The 22,592-nt window shown below is 35.8% G+C and overlaps 1 protein-coding gene across 7 annotated transcripts; it reads right to left on the bottom strand.

Moving 5' to 3' along the window:
* Positions 1-8,890: 8,890 nt before the first annotated feature.
* Positions 8,891-21,493, bottom strand: LOC131154144 (protein WVD2-like 7). Of its 7 annotated transcripts, none has more exons than XM_058106695.1 (10): positions 21,186-21,493; positions 20,703-20,738; positions 18,812-19,618; positions 18,325-18,543; positions 18,117-18,160; positions 17,932-18,021; positions 17,751-17,847; positions 17,534-17,605; positions 17,038-17,148; positions 8,891-9,834 (listed from the first exon to the last, which is right to left on the bottom strand). In XM_058106695.1, the coding sequence occupies exons 1-10, from the start codon at positions 21,186-21,188 to the stop codon at positions 9,358-9,360; spliced, it is 1,956 nt and encodes a 651-aa protein (XP_057962678.1). In that variant the 5' UTR covers positions 21,189-21,493; the 3' UTR covers positions 8,891-9,357. The 7 variants fall into 7 exon arrangements, with proteins under 7 accessions (XP_057962678.1, XP_057962680.1, XP_057962676.1 ...); XM_058106697.1 differs by having other exon boundaries at positions 17,534-17,593; positions 21,186-21,489; XM_058106693.1 differs by having other exon boundaries at positions 20,668-20,738; positions 21,209-21,483.
* Positions 21,494-22,592: the final 1,099 nt, after the last annotated feature.

Here is a 22,592-nt window from a genome sequence, read left to right as displayed (position 1 = left end):
GGGGATATTGCTTAGAGAGGCGGGCTCTAGCCTAGTTAAGGAGTGACCGGACGAGGGGATATCGTTTGGAGAAGGCTGGCTCTAGCCTTAACCAAGGAGTGTTGTAAAGGTTTGTTCCTCCTGTTAAAGAAATAGGCTTAGTGAATCCTTTGGTGGTTTTCTAAAGGCGAGGACGTAGGCTGGGTATAAGCCGAACCTCGTAAAAATCTCCGTCTCACTCTCTCTTTCCTTTACTCCTTATTTTCAGTACATATTTAAATTGTGTGGATGGTTTAAATTTAAAATCATATAAATTACGTATATTTGTAAATCAAGTAAACCTTAAAGTTTGATTTTGATTTGGGTTATGGAAACCGGAAGGGAGTACGTTGGTTGAACCATTCTTTGCGGAAACCATACGGGAGTACGTTACTTGGCTAAACATCTCAAAGATAAATTAACTTAAAAGTTTTTTGAATTCTGAAGTTTGGAAAGAGTAATTGGATTTTATATTGAACATCATATTGAAAAAGAAATTTCATATATATATAGGGCTTTGTTCAAAACTCACATTCACCACAAGACTGAAAACATCAAAAGTTGAAAGTTACATATATTATATTGATTGTGATTGGATAGTATAAAGATTTGTTTTATATTCCAAGAGTCTTAAATATTGAATGATTTCATCAATCTAATAGTGCTGCAGTGAACTTATATTTGGTAAATAAATTATGGTTGTGTTGGTTTGAAAATTGTAATTAATTGTTTGATTGTTTTTACTTTCAAAGTGTGGTTGAAGATTGAATGTTTAATTGTGTTTAATTGTGTTGTTGATTGATTGTTCAAAAGAACTCAAGTTCTTGTTTGATTGAAAAATTAAATAAACAAGTCAAAGAATTGGTTAAATATTAAAATAAGTTAAGGACTTTAAAAGAACTAGAGAGAAAGTTTTAAAAAGCTAAAACTTTAAAAGAAGTTAAGGACTTTAAAAGAACTAAATATCCCTGGTGGGACATCCCTTTGTGGTTCCGAAGCCTATTGCTGATCAGCCTTGAATCCCGCATCAGCTCTACGTGCCCTACTAGGTTTAGGAGTCCATCCAAGGTTCTGGTACTTTTCATATCTCATTTGCTTAATAGTAGTGGATGAAAAGTAGTCATAATGGGTTTGTTTGATGAACAAAGTGGATAGGGTAGTGACTCCTAGATGTTTAAATATTAAGGTTAAAATTCCTTCCTAAGGAAGAATTACCCTTCTTGTTTCTTCTCTTGATATCATCCATTTCGAAATCAGATTGGGCAAATCAAGGCATTTTTCCTTATACCAACACCAAATTATGAAACAATCTAAGTAGGATAGATGGTCACGGAACCCTACCCTAGGTAAGATATTATAGGAAATGATGCTATGTAATATCCTAGCTTCCAAATTTAGCCGCCTATATAGCGGAGGGTGACCAAAATAAATAGGTGGTTTGGTCATAATCATTGGTAATAATTCCTCAAAAGTGAAGTCTTGAGCCATAATCCAAGATTGTCCAAGTTGTGGACATTCAAACTCTCCTTCTTGGATTCTAAGTCTAATGGCCAGTGTTTGAGGAGTTAAAGAAAATGCCTTATTTATGACCGTTATGGAATATACATTGTCACCCTTTATCATGTTTGCATAGAATAGCCTAACTAAGTCAGGATATACACCCATAGCCTAATACATGATAAATCTTTCCCAACCCAAAGCATTAAACATTGGCAAGATATTGGGAAAATCCTTTCTTATAAAAGAAACATCTAAAATCTTACTGAGAATAGGTTTGGTAGATCTTATGTGTTCACGATACATTCTTCTTGCTTGGGGAGTGACCAACTACTTTTCAATATCTTGAGTATCATCCTTCCCAGAAGTGGAGCTTCTGTTTGTACTTTGCTTGGTCCTTTGCATGGTTCTTGAAGAAAATGTTCAGTAGAATCTTCTTAAAATGAGACTAGGAAGAATGAGTTGAATTTTTTTGTGAAGATTAATCGACAAAATCTTCATGAAAGAGCACCTGGAAGTGAAAAAATGGACTTTGGGAGAGGAGAAAATGAGGGTCAGTAGACTAAGGTTCAAAAAATTTAGGGTTTTTATGAACATAAAGTATTTATATCTCTGTAGGTTAGTTGCCTGACCTAATACTGTCAGTCGCCTAACTTGTATATATGTTAAAATTTTACAAGTCAATAGTGAGTCAGTCGACTGATCTTGAAGTGTCAGTCACCTAATATGCCTAAACTTGAAAAATATAAGTTCAGTCGACTGATGGTAAAGAGTCAGTCGCCTGTCCTTCAGACATTTTTAACTTACTTGTTCATTTGACTCAGCCACTCATTTTAATGAACTTCTCTTTCTCAATTCATGTCTCTATAGTGTAACAACCCTAATTTAGTTCAGATTCTCTCTCTTCTGATTTAAAAATTATTCTTTTGAATACGAATGGCCAAATTTCATTGTGCTTTTCAAATTAGCCGTTAATGCATAGGTCTCTTTTGAATTCAATTCTTTCAAAAAACCTTGTGCAATCCAACCTTGCTTGGTTGCGGCCAACAAAACCATTTTTACATTTATCTTATTTCAATATTTATGTCAACAATAAGCTTGGAGATTTATCTTCAAGATTGTTATAATTCATTCCAACTTTGTTCAATACTCTTGTATAAGTTGTAATTTTGTGAATTCTCCAAATTTCTTAGTAGTAACTTCTGAAATGATCATGGAGTGAAAGCTTTTGATTTATCATGAATAGCTAACTTAATAAGTTCAGAAAAACTTACTTAGGTAGATTTTACATCTTGAACCAACCATATGTTGTGAGCATTCCCTTACATTTGAGAGCCTAACAGTGTCTTGAGATGATTTTAAGATTAAATATCCAGTTGATTTATTCAATGTTTAATGCACTGAATTACTAATTTTTATTTTGAACCTCTTTCAATGTTTGATCAATCATCTGTTGTCCCAAGATGAGTTTAGGATTTGATAGGAAACATTACTAGGGCTATTTTGATTTACTTTCCTAAATCTCAATTTTGTGCAATGGACACTGTATGATGTGCTTTAGATATTAAACCTTAAGTATACATAAATCATCTTTAATAATTCAACTAAGGTTACCACTTTTGTGCAGGGCAAGTAGATTTGCTTGGTTATGCTTTCTCATCCCTTGAGCTATAGCTAATATTTTAACCATTTTTCCATGACATACATAGTCAAGATGGGCTTTGGATTTATGCTTTAAATTCCTCATTTTTACTCAGCTTTTCATGGTCTCTACTATAGTAGACATATCTATTATTATTTTATATTTTAAGCATTATCTACTATCAAAGCACGATTATAGTCATTACTAAATCTCTTCTTATATTAGGATTAACTAACTTAAACTCTATAGGCTATTAAGGCATTACTAACCCTTTTCATTTTGGTACAATTGAACTTTCTTGATTCCTAAAAGGGGATGACTAATTCTAAGATCTATGGAAGCTTTATTTCAAGGATTAGGTTATCATTTTTGGTACCCATTCTTTCTTAGGTCTTAATGGTTTAACAAGAGATGATTCTTTGACTCTCCAAACTTAGTTGGTTTTCACACCTTTTCTCCTAAATGGACATTCCAACTTTATATATCCTTTCTCCTTACATAGGAAACATGTGGTGTGTGTGTAAGCATTTGAGGAGGTACTAACATAGTATTTGGAAGCTTTTACAAAGTACCTCCTGTAGGGGTGAGCATAATTCGGTGAAAACCGAATTAACCGGCCGAAATTGGCCGGTTCGGTTCGATTTGGGTAAAAATCCCTGTTCGGTCGGTTCGGTTATAATTCTACAAAATTTCGATTAATCGGTTTTGGTTCGGTTAAGGGTAAATTCGGTCGGGGTCGGTTCGATGTCCTTCGTCAATTCGGTCGGTTCGGCTAATGATATTATTTAACCGAATTTTTTGGTTAATTCGGTTAATTACCCGAATTTAACCGAACCGACCGTTTGCTCACCCCTATTCTCCTGTAGAGGTTCGTTCTCTTTTTATTTTGAATTCCATTGAACCCCATGCCCTCCTTCTCTAATGACATTCTTTGAGACCCAACCAGTTTATCAAGGTTCTCCTTTCCTCTTGTGAAATTATAAATGATTTTAGATTCGTCCTCCATTTTACTTTCAAGACGGAGTATTTCTGAATCTTTTATATCTTTACAATTTGCTTGTAACCTTACTAGTTCTTTGGTCATCTTGTTAATTTTACTTTTTAGTTCAGAAAAATATAGATCCTTCTCATTTTCAATAGAAGTTTGTGATCTTAAATCTTCCAATTCTTTTATCACCTTTTCATTCTTTCTTTCTAATCTCTTGATTTTAAGTCCTTTTCTCTTTCAACAATATTTTGTGATCCTAATTCTTTCATTAATGCTTCATTCTTATTTTTCAACAAAGTGTATCGTTTAGTTACTTTGATCAGAATCTTATGAACTTTGAATAATTATGTTTGTAGTTCTTCATAATATAGCATACTCTCATCATTGAATTCATTAGATGAATTGTCACAGGATTCATTGCATGAACCATTAAATGATTTGGACGATGAACTTTGTGCTTCATCATCATCCCATGCCATCAAGCAAGCATTAGCAACCTCTTGGTCACTTGATTCATTTTTTGAACTACTGGAACTTATATTGTCCCAAGTAGTGGCCTTCATTGCCTTTTTCTTCTTCTTCTTAGAATCCTTCTTGAGTTGTAGATAGTTTGGTTTTATGTGACCTACTTTCTTGCAGTTATAACACGTTGGAGGTTCAATTTTCCTTCTTGCTAGTTTCTCCTTTATCTGATTTGGAATCCCAGAATTTTCTTGTAAATTTATTCTTATTTCTAAGGAATTTTGCAAATTTCTTGGTTATGAAGGTTATATCATTAACATCCATTACCTTTTCATCTTCATCGCTAGAGCTTTCATTTGAGACTTTAAATGCTATGAATTTCTTTTATTTACTAACTTCATTAGTTCTTTCATTTATTGCCATCTCATACGTGAGAAGTTGTCCTATAAGTTCATCTAGGGAAGTATTCTTCAAGTTTCGGCCTTCAGTTATGACAGTGGCCTTAGGTTCCCAAATGGGAGAAAGTTCTCTAAGGATTTTCCTAATCATCTTGTATGTAGTGTAGTTTTTTCCTAGTGCATTAAGATAGTTAATAATATCGGTAAGCCTAGTATACATACTAGTAATGGACTCCTTAGGGTTCATCCTAAAAGCCTCATACTCCATGGTGAGCATGTCAATCCTACTATCCCTAACATCTACGGTTCCCTCATAGGTGACTTCTAACTTGTCCTAAATTTCCTTAGTAGATTTGCATTCCATAATTCTATTGAACTCATTAGCATCTAATGCACAATATAATGCATTCATTGCACTGGAGTTAATTTGCAGCTATTTCATGTCAGTTTCATTTAGGTCAACTTCATCCTTGGGAACTACTTTGTTATATACGGTCTTGGAAGGCACATAATCGCCTTGGGTAACTACTTTCTAGATTATCCAATCCATAGTTTTCAAAAATATCTTCATGCATTGTTTCTAGAAGGTGTAGTTAACACCACAAAAAATAGGAGGTCTAGACGAAGATTGGCCCTCACCAAAAGGGGATACGCCTATGTTTGCCATAGAGATCTTTGTGTAGCTACTAGTTAGGATTTACTACAACCTAGGGCTCTGATACCAATATAAAGTGGGGTGAATTGGGTAATTAAAAATTGCTTAGAGGAATTTCAATTTATTTTAAGCCTTTTTAATTTAAATCACCACAACCACACAATCACAATAAACTAATTAGAGACCGTACTAAACCAATCAACAATCCTAGATATAAATATGAAAGCCGAAATTACAAACCAAACTTAACTTTAATTAATTCAGTATTCAATTAGTATAATATCAAAATATGAATTTCAGCAACAATTAAATATCCTCAAGGATTCAGTAATCTAAATAAGATAAGTGAGATAATTTTACTTTGAATCAACAATCACAATGGTATTTACCTTAGTTAATCTCAACAAGGTATAGATTTCAAAACTTGTTTGAACTTTTAGCCAACAAGATAAATCATACCAACCATTTTAAAAAAACAAATTTATTAACTTGAGAAAGTACAATTAATACCAAATGTTTAGCAAGTTCCCCAATGAATCACGCAGATTATAATTAAAGAGATAGGGAAGAAGAGTAAAACACCAAGTTTTTTATAAGGTTTAGCCAACAGCCTACGTCCTTACCTCAAGCAACTCGCTATGAGGATTTCCTTTACCGCTTCGTTGAATAGGTGAAGCACCTATCCCTCCGTTCGAAGGTGGAGACCCCTCTCTAATGAGAACAACCTCTCGCTAAGCAACGATTCAACAAGCCTGAACTGTCAAAGTTTGCATAACAACAAAATAAAATTCATACAAGAAAATAACTCACACAAGAGCAGAATTTGTACAAATTTAAAGCACAATATACTTCAAATAATCAATATAAAAGTGAAGCTCACGAAGATATCACAAGTATTCTGATTGTAGGATGTGGATTTCAGAGAATCAAGTCAGAATTTCGCTAGGTATTTTAGCAAGGATTCACAGCATCTCTTTAAAAAGAATTTCAAAAGTATAACACAAATTTATGAATTGTATATGAGTATTGGTTGCCCTAAATTGCGAAAAGATTAACTTTATGTAGAGTAGAGATAATAGTTACCATTTTCCCTAAGTTTGCTTGAAGTTTGGAAACTCAAACGTTCAAATTTAGAAATAAAATCCGCGCTGTTAAAAGTTTAAAACATCGACTTCAGTCACCTGATCCATAAGGTTAGTCGCCTCAGCTTATTTAAAATAGCGCATAAGAACAGTTAGTAACAAGTCAGTCGCTTAATCCCATTCTATTCTTTCATTAACACTAGCAGTAACATATCAGTCATTTGATACAAAATCATCAGTCGCCTGACCACTAACTACTTAGTGTTTTTCAAACTTTAATTCCAAAACTTGTTTTTGTTAACTTGGAAAACATATTTTAGACCTTATGAAAATATTTTCCATGTTTTAAAACAGGTCTCTAAGTCCAAAATGAATCCTAAAAGTTTTAACTTCAATATTGAGAATATATGTACTTACATAAGACTTAACAAGATAAAACCATCTAAGTTCCTAGGTCTTCATGTTGGATATAGCTTGCAATAATCATCCGAGCTTTGATCGATTCTTCAATATTCTTCATGTTCCTCATGTCTTGTAACTTTAAGTCTAAGCTTCAACAAATTTCTTCAAATACAATTACTTGACTTCATAAATCATTTGAATCCTGAAACTTAATTTAAAAACACATTTAGTAACCTTGATTTGTTATCATCTAAACAAGATTAAACCTTGTTAGGCCAACAAAGTGTACAACACTTAGACCATTGAAACCTTGTCCCATAATAAACAAAATTTATATGATGTGTGACTCTTTTATTATATCAATCATGGTTTTGACTTTGAAAAAATCTAAGTATAAAACTATGAAAAACTGTTTTTTTTATTCAAATGATAAATGATATCCTATATGATGAATGATATACTATATGGACTAATATGCATGTGCAATTTACTCAACTCTTGCTCAACTAACTTGCGTGAAACAACACTAAAAGAGTTATAAAAATCCTACCTCAAACATTTCCCATTGCATATAAATTCACAATTGATCTATTTGATGTGCTTAAGATCTTCCACTTGAATGTCCACTTGATCTTCACAATTCAACCTTTATCTTCATGAATATTCACACTTTTATCCACTTGTACCTATCATAACTTGATATTCAAAGGTTAGTAACTTAAAACCACTAATGAGTTGTAATCATCAAAATACGACAATAGGATCCTATAAGCCACTTAGGCTAACAACCAGTTTTCTTTATAAAATTTTATGAAATTAATTTAATAATGAAATCTCACTATAAAAATAAATAAGTTTTAAAATCAATTGATTTCCTTCTTAAATAAGTTATTTATTGGAACTTATGTTTAGGAATAATTGAGTTTCTTTAAAATTAATTGGTTTCTAGGGTTGGTTTTCTTCTCTCTATTTTTGTGCAGAATCTATTGATTATACACAAATGTGCCAAATCGATGTTGGTACACATAAGTTTTATTAACAAAGCATTTACATAGGCAGGGACATACATCATTAATGTATTTATCGTCATAATTATCATTTTTGGTGTGGGCGTATGTAATGAAATTAAATGCTTAGAGAGGCATTGAGCATGTGTCTTGCTTAGGCCTTTTTCACTTATATTTAAGTGCTTATTTCATGTATTTCCTAAAATAAATAAAATCATTAGCCAATGATACTTAAATGAAAATTGTGTTGATGAAAAAAACAAAAAAAACTTGCACCTTTTTCTAGTAGACAAAAAAGGATCCAACTTTATATATTGAAGAAATTATTGGGCATCAAATTTTTGAAAAAGAAAAGAGACGGAATATAAGTATTTAGCTGGTTTTCAATTTCAATCACATTTCTAAATTTTTTACCCATTATAGTGAAAACTATAATGCATATATATATATATATATATATATATATTTGCAATCAGCTCATTAAATTTAATATGAAAAAGATGTTGCCTACTAATAAGTGTTTGTAAGTTGAATAAAAGTAAACAAAATTCATTAGAAATCATGTATTTAAGGATTTCATGCTTATCCTTCAAGTCTGGGTTGGGAATGCATGTGACAAATTCACAGCTGCTTTGACCGCTTCCTGTAACGTAACACCCAGGACTCCCTTGTCCCACGAGAGCAGCAAATTTAAAGCATGAGCAGCAGCTTTGGTAGCACTGCCCAAACAGGTTTGGTATGTAAATGAAATGCCCATTTACCCATTTATAACCTAACAATGTTGCTTCTAAAATAAATTGCGGTTTTAATACAAAACATACATCTCCCACGGCTTGAGAGCTGTTAACCTGATAATCATTCAGAAGTTCTTTTCGAGTATTCCATGAATATGGTTGACACAAGACAGTTTCAAAGAGTATTCCTAAGACAACCACTATTATTTTGTATACCTACTAATGATTAAATAACATGCTCTGCATATATGGTAATAGTGGACTTGAATTATAACCTTGATGATCAATTGCAATGATCCGTCATCACCCACAACTTCACCACCTTGCAATTGGTAGCGAGATCCCACACAGATGATATGGCAGCGCTAACCACGTGGTGCTTCTATTCAAATTGCAAGGAGGTTAAGATGCGAACTAATCACCAGTGCATGGACAGAATGCCCTAGGGCCTGAAGGCTGGGCAAATACTTGCTCAGGAGGCCACACCAACTGCAATATGCCCCATTCCCAGATCACCACCAAAGCTCATGCGTTTTTTCATATCCTTCCTCACTGTTGAGTTGGTATATCCCATGGTTCCTACTTTCTTCTTTCCTTCTGTTTGCTTACCTTTGGTCGCCTTACTAGCCTCAGGGGTTCCATGTTTCAGGGAACAAGTGTCATTTTTCTCTCGCTCTTTCTTCTTCGCAGCCCTACTTTTTGCACCATCTTGATGGCGACAGCTTCTGTTGGTTGGAGTTGGAGAGATTGCACTGGTTTCAGGAGACTCGGCAGAAGAACAGGTGGTTGATCCTGAAGCTTGAGGTGGATCATTTCTGTTTACAGACTCATTGGCGTAAACAGCTCGGTCGTTTCTCACCTTTGAACGTGGAGTGCTGCCTGCAGACTTATTCCCCAGAGTGGACGACTTGCTTTGCAATTTAGCGGATTTGTTGTTTGCAGAAAAAGCCTGGGATATAACAAGAGAAGCAAACAGTGATAAGGTCTGATTTGGTTTTACTTCTTCTCCTGTAGACATGTTATTCTTTTGCAGAACAAATACGAAAATGCAGCACGGTATAAAGCAAAGAAGCGCTAGCCAAAAGTTGTGGAACAACACATTACAAGCCAAACCAATGCATGCCATATTTAAAGGCTAATAAAACTATGTCATTAATGGCTAAAAATGGGATAAATTTAAGGTGAAGTCTAACATGCACCTTCAATGCTATCAAGGGAAGAAAAACACCAGGAATAAGCATCCTCAGCATTATTTTACACAATAATTAGCCAAAATACTGTATAATTTACTCCACAACTCAGGACTTACGGAAATGACTTAAGAGTGTTCATCATAAAATCAATCCACTGCAGTTTATATAGGACTTGAACACAATTGTGGCATGTTTGGTTTGCAGACTGAAATGGGGTGGGAATGGAATGGAACAAAACTTTAAATGAAAAACATGCAACATTTAAGTGATAAATTTGGTTTCATTCCATTCCGATATACCAATTGTGCACTTGCAGTGTCTTCTCCCCAGAGTTTGAAAAGAGTGTGCTCTGCCATCTGTTAAAGGTGAAGATTTATCCCTTTTGACTATGTGAAATTCAATTGGCAGATAGCCAAAGATTTGTTGCAGCAGTTTGGCCTCGAAGTCCAATCCAGAAAAGAAATATTTTTCTACATTTAAATGCCATGAAACACAAAATGAAATGATTCTGTGTTGAAGGGACATCCAAATTATAGTTAACAGAAATCTAATTTTGGCTGTAATTTTGTGTGAGAACTGGGAAATGCAATTCCAAGGCCGAGAAGAAATTTCAAAGAAATTGTCACACTAACATAGAAAGAATTTTGGAACAAAGGGGAAGGTGACTCAAAAATGCTGGAGCACTCTTTGATTCCCAACAAAAATTGTTACCAGAACAATTGAGAAATGTTTCTGAAAATTCCTATAAAGTACTTTAAATGGTATTTTTATTGGAATTCTTATTAAAGGTTCTCTGAAAGGTTTTCCATTCAGTATTAAATAATTTCCCTGTTTCATGCATGGAATGGATGTTGAGTTTTGTGGAGCCTAGTTATGTTTGATCCAGCCCAGGCCCAGTCAGAAATACTGAGAGTCTCGCCCAAGTGCTCAACCAAGGAGACCCTAAAGGGCGACCAAGTCGAGATTCTAAGATATCCTGAAGGACGAGATCCTGAAAGGCTCGACCATCATCTCGATGAGCAAGACTTAATGGTGCGACTAAGTCAAGGGTGTTGAAGTTCAAGATTCCTGATTTCCCACGAGGCTCGACCAAGTCGCGACCATGGGGAACAGGCGTGCGACTAGGTCGACGGCAACGATCATCTGTGCAAGATTTCGGCAGAACTTTCCTATTTCGAAAGTTATGATCTTGTGAACCCTAAGATATATATTTCTAATGTTCGTCTATGTGTATGTAGCGGCATAGAAGCGTGCAACAACCTGGAGAGTGTTGTGAGCTCTTGTGTGCATGATCCCAAGGTATTCGCTTTGGTGTTTAGGGTGTGTGCATGTCATTTCTTCCTTGTTGAGAGTGAGAGAAACTCTGTAATTGTTGCACTCTGTATACTTCTCTCATAGTAGTGAAATCCCTACAACTCCGTGGACGTAGGAAAAATTGCCGAACCACGTAAATATTGTCTTGTGCATGCGTGTGATTATTTTCTTTGGTGTGTGCTTGTCTCTATCTTGCTCCTCACAAGTTTAGTGTTTTAGGAATTTCCACGTGTTTGTTTATTCCCTTACAACTGGTATCAGAGCCTACGGTTAGGCTTGAGTGGGAGCAATGGCAAAGGAAGCAAGAAAGGCATCTGGGATAGAAAGTTTGATGGCACAGACTTTGGATTTTGGAGGATGCAAATCGAGGATTATCTCTATGGGAAGAAGTTGCATCTGCCGCTTCTAGGAGAAAAACTTGCAAGTATGAAGGACGAGAAATGGACTCTCCTTGACAGATAGGTACTGGGAGTTATCAGATTAACTCTGTCTAGGTCTGTTGCACACAACGTTGTAAAGGAGAAGACCACAGCAAATCTGATGAAGGCTTTGTCTGGTATGTATGAAAAACCGTCAGCAAATAACAAGTTACATTTGATGACAAAATTATTTAATTTAACGATGGCAAAGAATACATCAGTTGCACATCTGAATGATTTTAACACAATCACAAATCAATTGTCATCTGTAGAAATTGATTTGGATGATGAGATAAGTACACTGATCGTTTTAGCTTTGTTACCAAATAGTTGGGAGGTCATAAGGATGGCTGTAAGTAACTCCACAGGAAAAGAAGAACTAAAGTATAACGACATACGAGATTTAGTTTTGGCTGAGGAGATTCGAAGAAAGGATTCTGGTGAAACCTCAGGATCTAGTTCTACCCTAAACCTTGAGACAAGAGGCAGAGGTAATGATAGAAATTCAAATCGAGGCAGATCAAAATCCAAAAATTCTAATAGGAACAAAAGTAAATCGAGATCTTGCCAAAAAGGACAATGCTAGAACTGTGGGAAAACGGGTCACTTCAGGAGGCAATGCAAAAGTTTCAAGAAGAAAAATGAAGATGACTCTGCTAATGCCGTAACAAAGGAAGTACAGGATGCACTACTTATTGCAATAGACAGTCCACTTGATGATTGGGTTTTGGACTCGGGAGCTTCGTTTCACACCACTTCACACCAAGAAATTATACAAAACTATGTTGTAGGTGATTTCAGTAAGGAATATTTGGCTGATGGTACAACCTTAGATGTTGTGGGTATGAGAAACGTCCAAATGTCGTTGCCCAATGGGTATGTTTGGTCATTAGAGAAGGTACGACATATTCCTGACCTGAGAAGGAATTTGATTTCTGTCGGACAACTTGATAATGAAGGGCATGCAATGTTGTTCACTGGTGGCACTTGGAAGGTTACAAAGGGAGTCAGAGTATTGGCTCGTGGAAAGAAATCAAGTACTCTATATATGACCTCAAGTCCAAGAGACACAGTTGCAGTTGCTAAAGCGAGTACTGATACAAGTTTATGGCACCACAGACTTGGTCACATGAGTGAGAAAGGGATGAAGATGCTGTTATCACAAGGGAAATTACCAGAATTGAAGTCCATTGATTTTGACTTGTGTGAGAGCTGCATTTTAGGAAAACAGAAAAGGGTGAGATTCTTGAAAACCGGCAGGACACTGAAGGCTAAAAAATTGGAGTCAGTGCACACTGATTTGTGGGGGCCTTCTTCGGTTGTATCCCTTGGAGGATCAAGACATTACATCACTTTCATTGATGGCTCAACCAGAAAGGTATGGGTTTATTTTCTGAAAAATAAATCTGATGTATTTGATACTTTTAAGAAGTGGAAGGCTATGATTGAGACTGAGATAGGATTGAAAGTAAAATGTTTTAGGTCAAACAAAGGAGGAGAGTACATAGATGGAGGAATCAAAGAGTATTGTGCTGCACATGGAATCAAAATAGAGAAGACCATTCCTGGAACACCACAGCAAAATGGTGTGGCTGAGCGCATAAACAGAACTCTCAATGAACGTGCTAGGAGCATGAGATTGCATGTTAGACTACCAAAAACTATCTGGGCTGATGTTGTTAGCACTACAGCTTACCTAACAAACCGAGGACCTTCGGTTCTCATGAATTTCAGACTTCCTGAAAAGCTTTGGAGCGATAAAGAGGTAAAGTTTTCTCATTTAAAAGTTTTTGGTTGTATTTTTTATGTTTATATTGATTCTGATGCTCGTAGTAAACTTAATGCAAAGTCTAAAATATGTTTTTTCATTGACTATGGTGATGAGAAATTTGCTATCAGTTTTGGAATGAACAAAACAAGAAAATCATCAGAAGTAGAAATGTGATATTTAATAAACAGGTTATGTACAAGAACAGGTCAACTGTAGTGTTTGATGTCACAGAGATAGATCAGAAGAAATCTGAGTTTGTTAACTTAGATGAGTTGACTGAAAGCACTGTCCAGGAAAGGGGTGAAGAGGACAAGGAGAATGTAGAATCACAGGTAGATCAAAGTACACTTGTTAGCTGCGGTCCGCAGATCTCCAGGACTATTAGACCTCCACAACGTTATTCACCTGCTCTAAATTATCTCCTACTGACTGATGGTGGTGAGCCAGAATGTTACGATGAAGCCTTGTAGGCTGAAAATTCAAGCAAGTGAGAGTTAGAAATGAAGGATGAGATGGATTCCTTGTTGGGGAACTAAACATGGGAACTGACTGAATTGCCAGTAGGGAAGAAGGTTTTGCACAACAACTGGGCATTCAGAATAAAGAATGAGCATAATGGTAGCAAGCGCTACAAAGCCAGATTAGTTGTTAAAGGATTCCAACATGAGGGCATTGACTTCACAGAAATATTTTCTCTAGTTGTGAAGATGTCTACAATTAGATTGGTAGTGGGAATGGCGACTGCTGAAAATCTATATCTTGAGCAGTTAAATGTGAAAACGACATTCCTTCATGGTGACTTGGAGGAAGACATTTACATGAGTCAACCAGAAGGGTTTATTGTCCAAGGGCAAGAGAATTTAGTCTGCAAATTGAAGAAGAGCTTGCATGATCCAAACAAGCTCCAAGACAGTGGTACAAGAAATTTGACAATTTTATGCATAAAATTGAGTTCAAGAGATGTGAACCTGATCACTGTTATTATGTTAAGTTCTTTGACAATTATTACATCATTCTGCTGTTATATGTAGATGATATGCTCATTGCAGGGTCTAGCATTGAGGAGATTAACAATCTGAAGAAGCAATTGTCAAGACAGTTTGAAATGAAGGATTTGGGAGCTGCAAAGCAAATCCTTGGAATGGGGATCATTAGAGACAAGGCTAATGGTACATTGAAGCTTTCACAGTCAGAGTATGTGATGAAAATTCTCAGCGGGTTCAACATGAATGAAGCTAAACCAGTGAGCACGCCCTTGGGGTCATTCAAACTAAGCAAAAAACAGTCACCGAAGACAGAAGAAGAAAGGGACCACATGAGCAAGGTGCCCTATGCCTCAGCTATTGGCAGCTTGATGTATGCTATGGTGTGTACAAGACCAGACATTGCACATGCAGTGGGAGTTGTGAGCAGATCATGAGTAGACCAGGAAAGCATTGGGAGGCAGTTAAATGGATTATGAGATATCTGAAAGGTACATCAGATACACGTCTTTGCTTCACAGGTGCAAGTTTAAAACTACAGAGTTATGTAGATGTTGATTTTGTCGGTGATATTGACAATAGAAAGAGTACTACTGGGTTTGTATTTACTCTGGATGATACAGCTATATCCTGGGCCTCAAATCTACAAAAGATTGTTACTTTGTCTACTATAGAAGTTGACTATGTTGCAGCAACTGAAACGGGAAAGGAAATGATTTGGCTACATGGTTTCTTAGATGAATTGGATAAGAAGCAAAAGATGGGTATTTTTCACAGTGATAGTCAGAGTGCAATTTTTCTTGCTAAAAATTCAGCTTTTCATTCAAAGTCGAAGCATATACAGATAAAATACCACTTTTCTCGTTACCTTGTTGAAGATAAGCTGGTAATACTTAAGAAGATCTGTGGATCTAAGAACCCGGCAAACATGTTGACTAATAAGGGTGTCACTATTAAGAAGCTGAAGCTGTGTGCAGCTTCAGTTGGCCTTCTAGCTTGAGAACAGGAGGATGAGTTGCAGGGATGAGGGATTGCTCTTTTAGAGAATTGCGGTTGATGTTGGTGATTGAACTAGTCTCCAAGTGGGAGATTTGTTGGGTTCTGCAGAGCCTAGTTATGTTTGATCCATGGCCCAGGCCTGGCCAGAAATACTGAGAGTCTCACCCAAGTGCTCGACCAGGAAGACCCTGAAGGGCGACCAAGTCAAGATTCAGAGATATCCTGAAGGACGAGATCCTGAGAGGCTCAACCATCATCTCGACCAGCAAGACATAATAGTGCGACTAGGTCGAGGATGTTGAAGTTCAAGATTCCTGATTTCCCGCAAGGCTCGACCAGGTCATGACCATGGGGAACAGGGGTGCGACTAGGTCAACGGCAACGATCTTCTGTGTGAGATTTCAACAGAACTTTCCTATTTCAAAAGTTATAATCTTGTGAACCCTAAGATATATATTTCTAATGTTCGTCTATGTGTACGTAGCAGCGTAAAAGTGTGCAGCAACCTGGAGAGTGTTGTGAGCTCTTGTATGCACAATCCAAAGGTATTTGCTTTGGTGTTTAGGGTGTGTGCACGTCGGTTCTTCCTTGTTGAGAGTGAGAGAAACTCAGTAATTGCTGCACTCTGTATACTTCCTGATAGTAGTGAAATCCCTGCAACTCCGTGAACAAAGGCAAAATTGTCGAACCACGTAAACATTGTCTCGTGCGTGCGTGTGATTATTTTCTTTGGCGTGTGCTTGTCTCTATCTTGTTTCTCACAAGTTTAGTATTCTAGGAATTTCCGCGTGTTTATTTATTCCCTTACAATGAAAGTGTGGAGATGGGGCAAGAGTGGAAGCAAGTTCACCAAGGCATGGAACACTAGTCATAAGAAGGTAAAACTGTTTTCAGGAAAGCAAGAAGAATTCAAATATATGCGAGCACCAACACAAACATGATGAAAATTCATTTTGTAAAAAATTTAAAAGTTACTAATTGTTTTCATTTTAAAAGTTTGGTAGAATAATTCATTCTTTTCATATATCCCAAACGGATAAACTAATAGCTATGTGAGACTATTTTCTTAATAAAAAAAATATGTCTCGAGTTAACTTGAGGTTGTACCTTGCCTAACAGATTGTAGGCCATAAGCACCGCCTAACATTGCAAATTCTTGCAACTAAGTTTCCCATTTCTTGCATCTCTTTCTGAATGCATCTTCCTCTTCTGTTTATTACTTTGCTTCCCATTCCAGTTTCTACAGTCCATACTCCATACACACTCGCCTTGCAGAACCAATTTATGACTGGTGCGAAGGCAATTATTCATGTTATGTCCATTCAATTATGAACAAAAATTGTGATAAACTTCTGCACAATGGTTCTAACAGTATATATTGAAGAATATGATGTTTCATGTTAACATGGGACTTTTCTCGTATGCATTTGGCCGGCACAGCAAGAAAAAATGATTGCAGGATTTGCCGGATACCTTTTTGTTTTCTGATCGCTGAACTACATTTTCGTGGTAGAATGAAGGCATGGGATTTGCTTTAAAGTTGAGGCTTCTTCGAAATTGTTTAATCTCAGCTTCTGTTTTCTCCTGCAAGTACATCAATTCGCATTTATTTAACCAATATAAACCGTCATAGTTCTACTTACTTTAATACTACTAAAAAAACAGTTGCTATTTAAAGCATGGTTGATTGATATTTATTCAACTGATCTAAAGATAAGTTAGTGTGATTCATTACTTCAATTACTATTGCAGCAGTTTTAGCAGTTGTGATTAAGTCAGACAAAAAATTGTAGGCATATTTCTACTCTCGAGAATAAAAATTTTCATAACTAGCATTTTAAGACTTAGACTAATATTTCCTTTAAATAATATATAGAAGTGAAATCTTGAAAGTGTCTTTACTTAAGATAGTAAATTAATATATATATATATATATATATATATATTACTTTAAAACTATTCAATCTACCTGTGTTCTAGCTTGGATCTGGTTCATCTCAGTCTCCTTAGCATGCATTTTCTTCTCCAACTTCATATAGAACTGAATCAGATGAGTCACAACAAAATGCGATGTGCATAAGATGTGCAAAATAGAATGTTGCAAATCGAAGCAAAGTTAAAGTGAAAGAAAACAAATCAAAAAAAGAAAGAAAAAGAAAACAAAGAAAAGCAGCATGCTTGCTTGCCTCTTTTCTCTTCTCTGCCCGTTCTTCACTTTTAAATTTGAAAGTTGCTGAACTCCGCCTGATTTGCTGGTTAGTTGAGTTCACAGTTCGCTTCATCCTAAAAGACAATTCCTCTTATCAAAATTAAGGAAATCAAAACATTGATCTGATAACAAATTCTGCATGACTGATGCCTGTAAACCTGTTTGTGGTTTGATAGTCCCTGGATTCGAATTTTGCTGGTGTTGAAGGTTGAGGAGCAATTACTTTCTTTGCCCTCAACTCTTTTTCACTGCAACACAATGATAAGAGAAGCATCTTCGATCTCCCAACCAATATAAATAGAAAGCAAGATTGTGCTTTATTTTTAAAGAAAATAAAAATTACCTCGTATTATCATGACATAATTTTGACTTTGATCTTTCAGATTCCTGTGTCAAAGAAAAAACACTAACCAATAATCAAAGAGAGAAAAGTATCTTTATTACACAAAAACTCGATTTAACGAACAATAAATATATCAACCAGGACAATAATTAAATGTATCATCATTGTTTTTCCATTCAATGATACTAATATTGCAAAATATGCTCGCCTCTGCTTTTAGTGTTCTGTGTGTAGGGCGAGTAGTAGAGATAGAATTTTGTGATGACTGCTTCTTGGCTTTGGTCCTTAAATTCCTTTCTTCCCTTCTACTGAGAATCTTTGCCGAGTCTTTAGATACTTCACAAGACAAGTCTTTGTGAATCATAGTAAATTTATCCTGAGACTTCAAACTGGACTTTGTAAGCTTCATTTCTGGCGAAGCCTTCAACTAGAGTCACGACATTAATAAGCACAAGGCATAGGCAAAGATCCAATCAGACAAAATTCAACTGCCAATTTTGAAAAATAAAATACAGAACAGGCAGGCATATATTTGAAAAAAATATATAGGACAATAAAAGCACATCTCCATATATGACCTTTTATATTTTTCAGTTGCTAATTATGAATAGCAACACAGCAACCCTTTCAGCCAATAGTATGACTGATAGAAATAATTACCATCATCTTTGATGCAATTCTAAAAAGGTCCATACCTTAGGAGAAGGATTTTGCTGATGCTCTGAACAAAGATTATCATCTTTCTCTGCTTCTCGACTCTTCAAGGATAGATCTATGCCTATCAACAATTCATCACCATTTACTATTTCCTTGTTAAGGTTCTTTTGCACATCTACATCTTGTTCAACATGGACTAAGTGTAATTCATCACCACCAGTGTTGATTTGATCTGCTTCTCCAGGATTGAGACTTCTAAAAACACAGTCTACCACACAATCAACATCAGTGGAAGCTGGTTCCACCTGAGATTCAGCATATGACGTTTCCATATCCTCTCCTTCCACTTTCATGTCACAGCACTCTCCATGACAATCTGAACCACCAGCACTCTCATCGAAGTAAGCAAAATGGCTGTCTTCACCATTCCCAACTTCTCTGTAATCTGTGTTATATGACGGGCTGCTTGCATGTTCTTGATATTCAAATTTCATTTCTTGAGACTCTCCATGGTAATTTGAACCATCTGGACTCTCATCAAAATGAACAAAATCATTACTTTCATTATTATCATATCCCATTTCTTCTGTGTTATCGTAGTCGTTATTTTCACAAGTTTTATACTCTGTCCCATTATGGCACCCATATGAACTCTGGAGCAGAAGAGCCTTTTTTTTAAAATGAGCTTCAAAATAAGCCTTCTTCTCAGTAACTGAACCAGGTTTGGAACATTTTTCAACCTCTTCAAGATACCTATTGTGTGAAAAGGATGACCTTCTTTCCCAAGATAAGGATTCACTTTCAAACCTCCCAAATGAAATAGAACCAGTGTGTAAAGAATCAGCCTGCCATTAAAGTGAGAGTAATTGGACAAATCAGCCAAAAACACAAGCATGGACAACTCTATCTTGCAGTTGGACAGCTCTGGCTGTTTGCAAATTTAGTTAGAAGAAAAGGATAATATTTAAAAACAAAAAAACAATAATCTCCAATTAGCAGATCTCACAAGTGTATCATTCTGGGTTTCTAACATAGCGGACAGCAATGTGGACATTTGAGTTTTAAGTTAATGTGTCAGCCAGCTGGATCAACCAAAAAGTTTCAAAATGAGAGAGAGAGAGAGAGAGATTATAACAATCTCTGATATTAGGTTACATGCCCCAGATTTATCATTTTTGAATTAATAATTCGCAGGCATTTTTAAAATCCTAACAGATACTTAAAAAATTAAAATAATCAATCATCTCAATAACTTTAGCAGAATTTTCAAATAATTCCAGAATGATATACAATAATTTTCATAGGTTAAATTAAACATGTTTTTAAAGTTTCACTCAATTGCAGAGTTGTGGGGAAGGGAATCGAACGATTAATCATTCTTAGTCCTGCATTTTAATTTACGTACACATATAAAATTTACACACATATTTGAATTTATATTGGAGTTCCCCTTTTATTTACATTCTAAAGAAAAAAAGAGAGACCAAACAAAAGAAACCAAACAAAAGCAAAAAAAAATCAAAGAAAAGACTCTGTTGTTGGCGGAGATGAAGCTCATATATAAAGTTATATAATCACTTTTTGTGTAAAGCTAAAGACATTCAATTATAGTATATATACTTTTAACATATATACAAAAGCACCTCTCGCTTAATAGCATCCACAAAAGTTTTCTACCATAGAACTACCTTTACAAAAAAAAGAAAAAAGTTATATAGCATTGTAGTGGCGTGAATAATACCAACTACAAAAGCAAATCTAGCAAATCACACTTCTTAGTTTTTATTAAATAAAAAAGATTGTTTAATAAACAAATCAAACAGTACAAACTGTTTAATAAACAAATCAAACAGTACGCATCCAAAAAAAACAGATCTCAAAATTATAAAGTGACCTGAAAACTGAGGCTAAAGGGTTGCACCGTCTCACCAGCCATGAGCAGCCGAATCGAGCATCAACTGCTACCTAATCACCAAAAAGGCGAACATAAAGATATGTGCCAAATTAAATAATCAATAATTCGCTAATAACGGCCAAACAATCAACTAAAGTAGCATATAAATTTACAAAAACAAAACCAAAAAAACAAAAAAAAAAACAAACAAACAAACAAACAAACCAACTAACAACGAAATGCATTTTTGTGTCACTCGCGGCCTGACTTAAGTTTGGATAGGTCAAAATAACCAGAAAACATAGTTCAGAGAGAGAGAGAGAGAGAGAGGGAGAGAGAGAGGAGGAGTCACAATATAAGAGCTTCTCAGTGAAGTGCGGATCAGTGAAAATCAATGGAATTGAAACAAGTGTATTTCCTGCTATTTTGGCGGGTGAATCAAACAATGCTTTAGAAAACCACGCACACAGAAAACTACAGAAATCCACGCATTTCAAAGAAACTAAAACGCAAATCACCATTAGAATCGCAAGTCCACAACCTCAAATGATCATTGAAGCCTTCAACGGCAAAGATTGGATCACAAAACCAGCCGACAGAAACGCCGATCCAGAGCGTACTCACAAAATCCCCAATCAAATTAAAAGCTTCAAAAGACTCCAAACTATGCGTGTGGCCGAATCAATAGCAGAGAGAATCTGAGGCAAGCGTACTTACGAGTAGAAGCATCAAAGCCACAAACCCCCTCTTCCCCAGATCTTTTCAGAGACCTTACTCTCTCTCTCTCTCTCTCCAGTGAGCAGTGGGGAGTGTTAACCCTGCAAATGTAATGAGAAGCTAAAAAGGTGTATAAAATATTTTATCAATCATTACGTGTCGTTGTTGTCTCTTGTCTCCCTCCGTTGGCACGTTACCCTCACCCCCCGCGCTAATCTCCTCCGTCCAAGAACCATCAACGGGACGTTAAGTAGCGGACGATCGAACGGTGAGAGAGAGAGAGAGAAGAGACGTTGTATAACGGCGAGAACCGTCAGATTCGACGGGCAGATTCAGACCTGAAGGATTCTCCCACGTGTATTGTCGTAGACATTTTGCCTGCTGGCTGGGCCAGGATTCCATGCGGCGTGGCCAGGGTTTTCTTTTGTCTATGCTGTCTTGCATGCATGACACGTCATGGGTTTTGAAGTAATTATTGCACATTCAAAGACCTATTTTTGACCAAATGGGTTTTTTTTTCCCAAATCTGAAGACAATCAAAGCACCCTATTTAATTAGGAGTTTTTTTTTCCAAAAAAAGTAATTTTAATTGAATAAATTTCTAAATATCCACTCTAGAATGAATATTTGGAATGATGTGATTAAAAAATGGAGCGCCTTTATAGGGTTAGAATGAAAATTGATTTTTTATTATTGTATTTCTATTTTTAGCTCATGTGTTTCTGTTGAACATAAATTCAATATCTGAAAAATGATTTTTATTCTTAAATTTATCCTTTTTCAGCAGCACCAAAAGGCAAAAGGTGTTTACCCTCCTCTTTCCTTCCTCAATTGCACCAAAAGCTGAAACTCAAGAGCCTCTTCTACCACTTCCCCTCTCCTTCCCCTCCAAGCCCACCAGTGTCCCTCTTCCTTCATATTTTCATTAGGAGGGTTAGTGACCACTTGTATGGATTTTCCTATTATTAATACAATATTTGAAATATTTTTTTTCAAACTCTTCCTCCTCGCAACTTTAATTTCGTGCATTTATATATATAAAAAGAAAAGAAATCTTCAATTTACTCGCTCAGTCTAACTATTTAGAGTTAGTGTTTGTTTATATCGTTTGCGTCACTCCCTTGAAGAGACACTTGGGAGTTAGAAAATTACCACTTGGTATATTAAATAAGCTTAATTTAAAAAATTTGATCATTCATGCCAAAATA

This window comes from Malania oleifera, chromosome 4 (assembly GCF_029873635.1).
Source record: "Malania oleifera isolate guangnan ecotype guangnan chromosome 4, ASM2987363v1, whole genome shotgun sequence".
Taxonomy (NCBI): domain Eukaryota; kingdom Viridiplantae; phylum Streptophyta; class Magnoliopsida; order Santalales; family Ximeniaceae; genus Malania; species Malania oleifera.
Note: the sequence above shows the minus strand (reverse complement) of the source record. Positions and strands in the feature narration are given on the sequence as shown.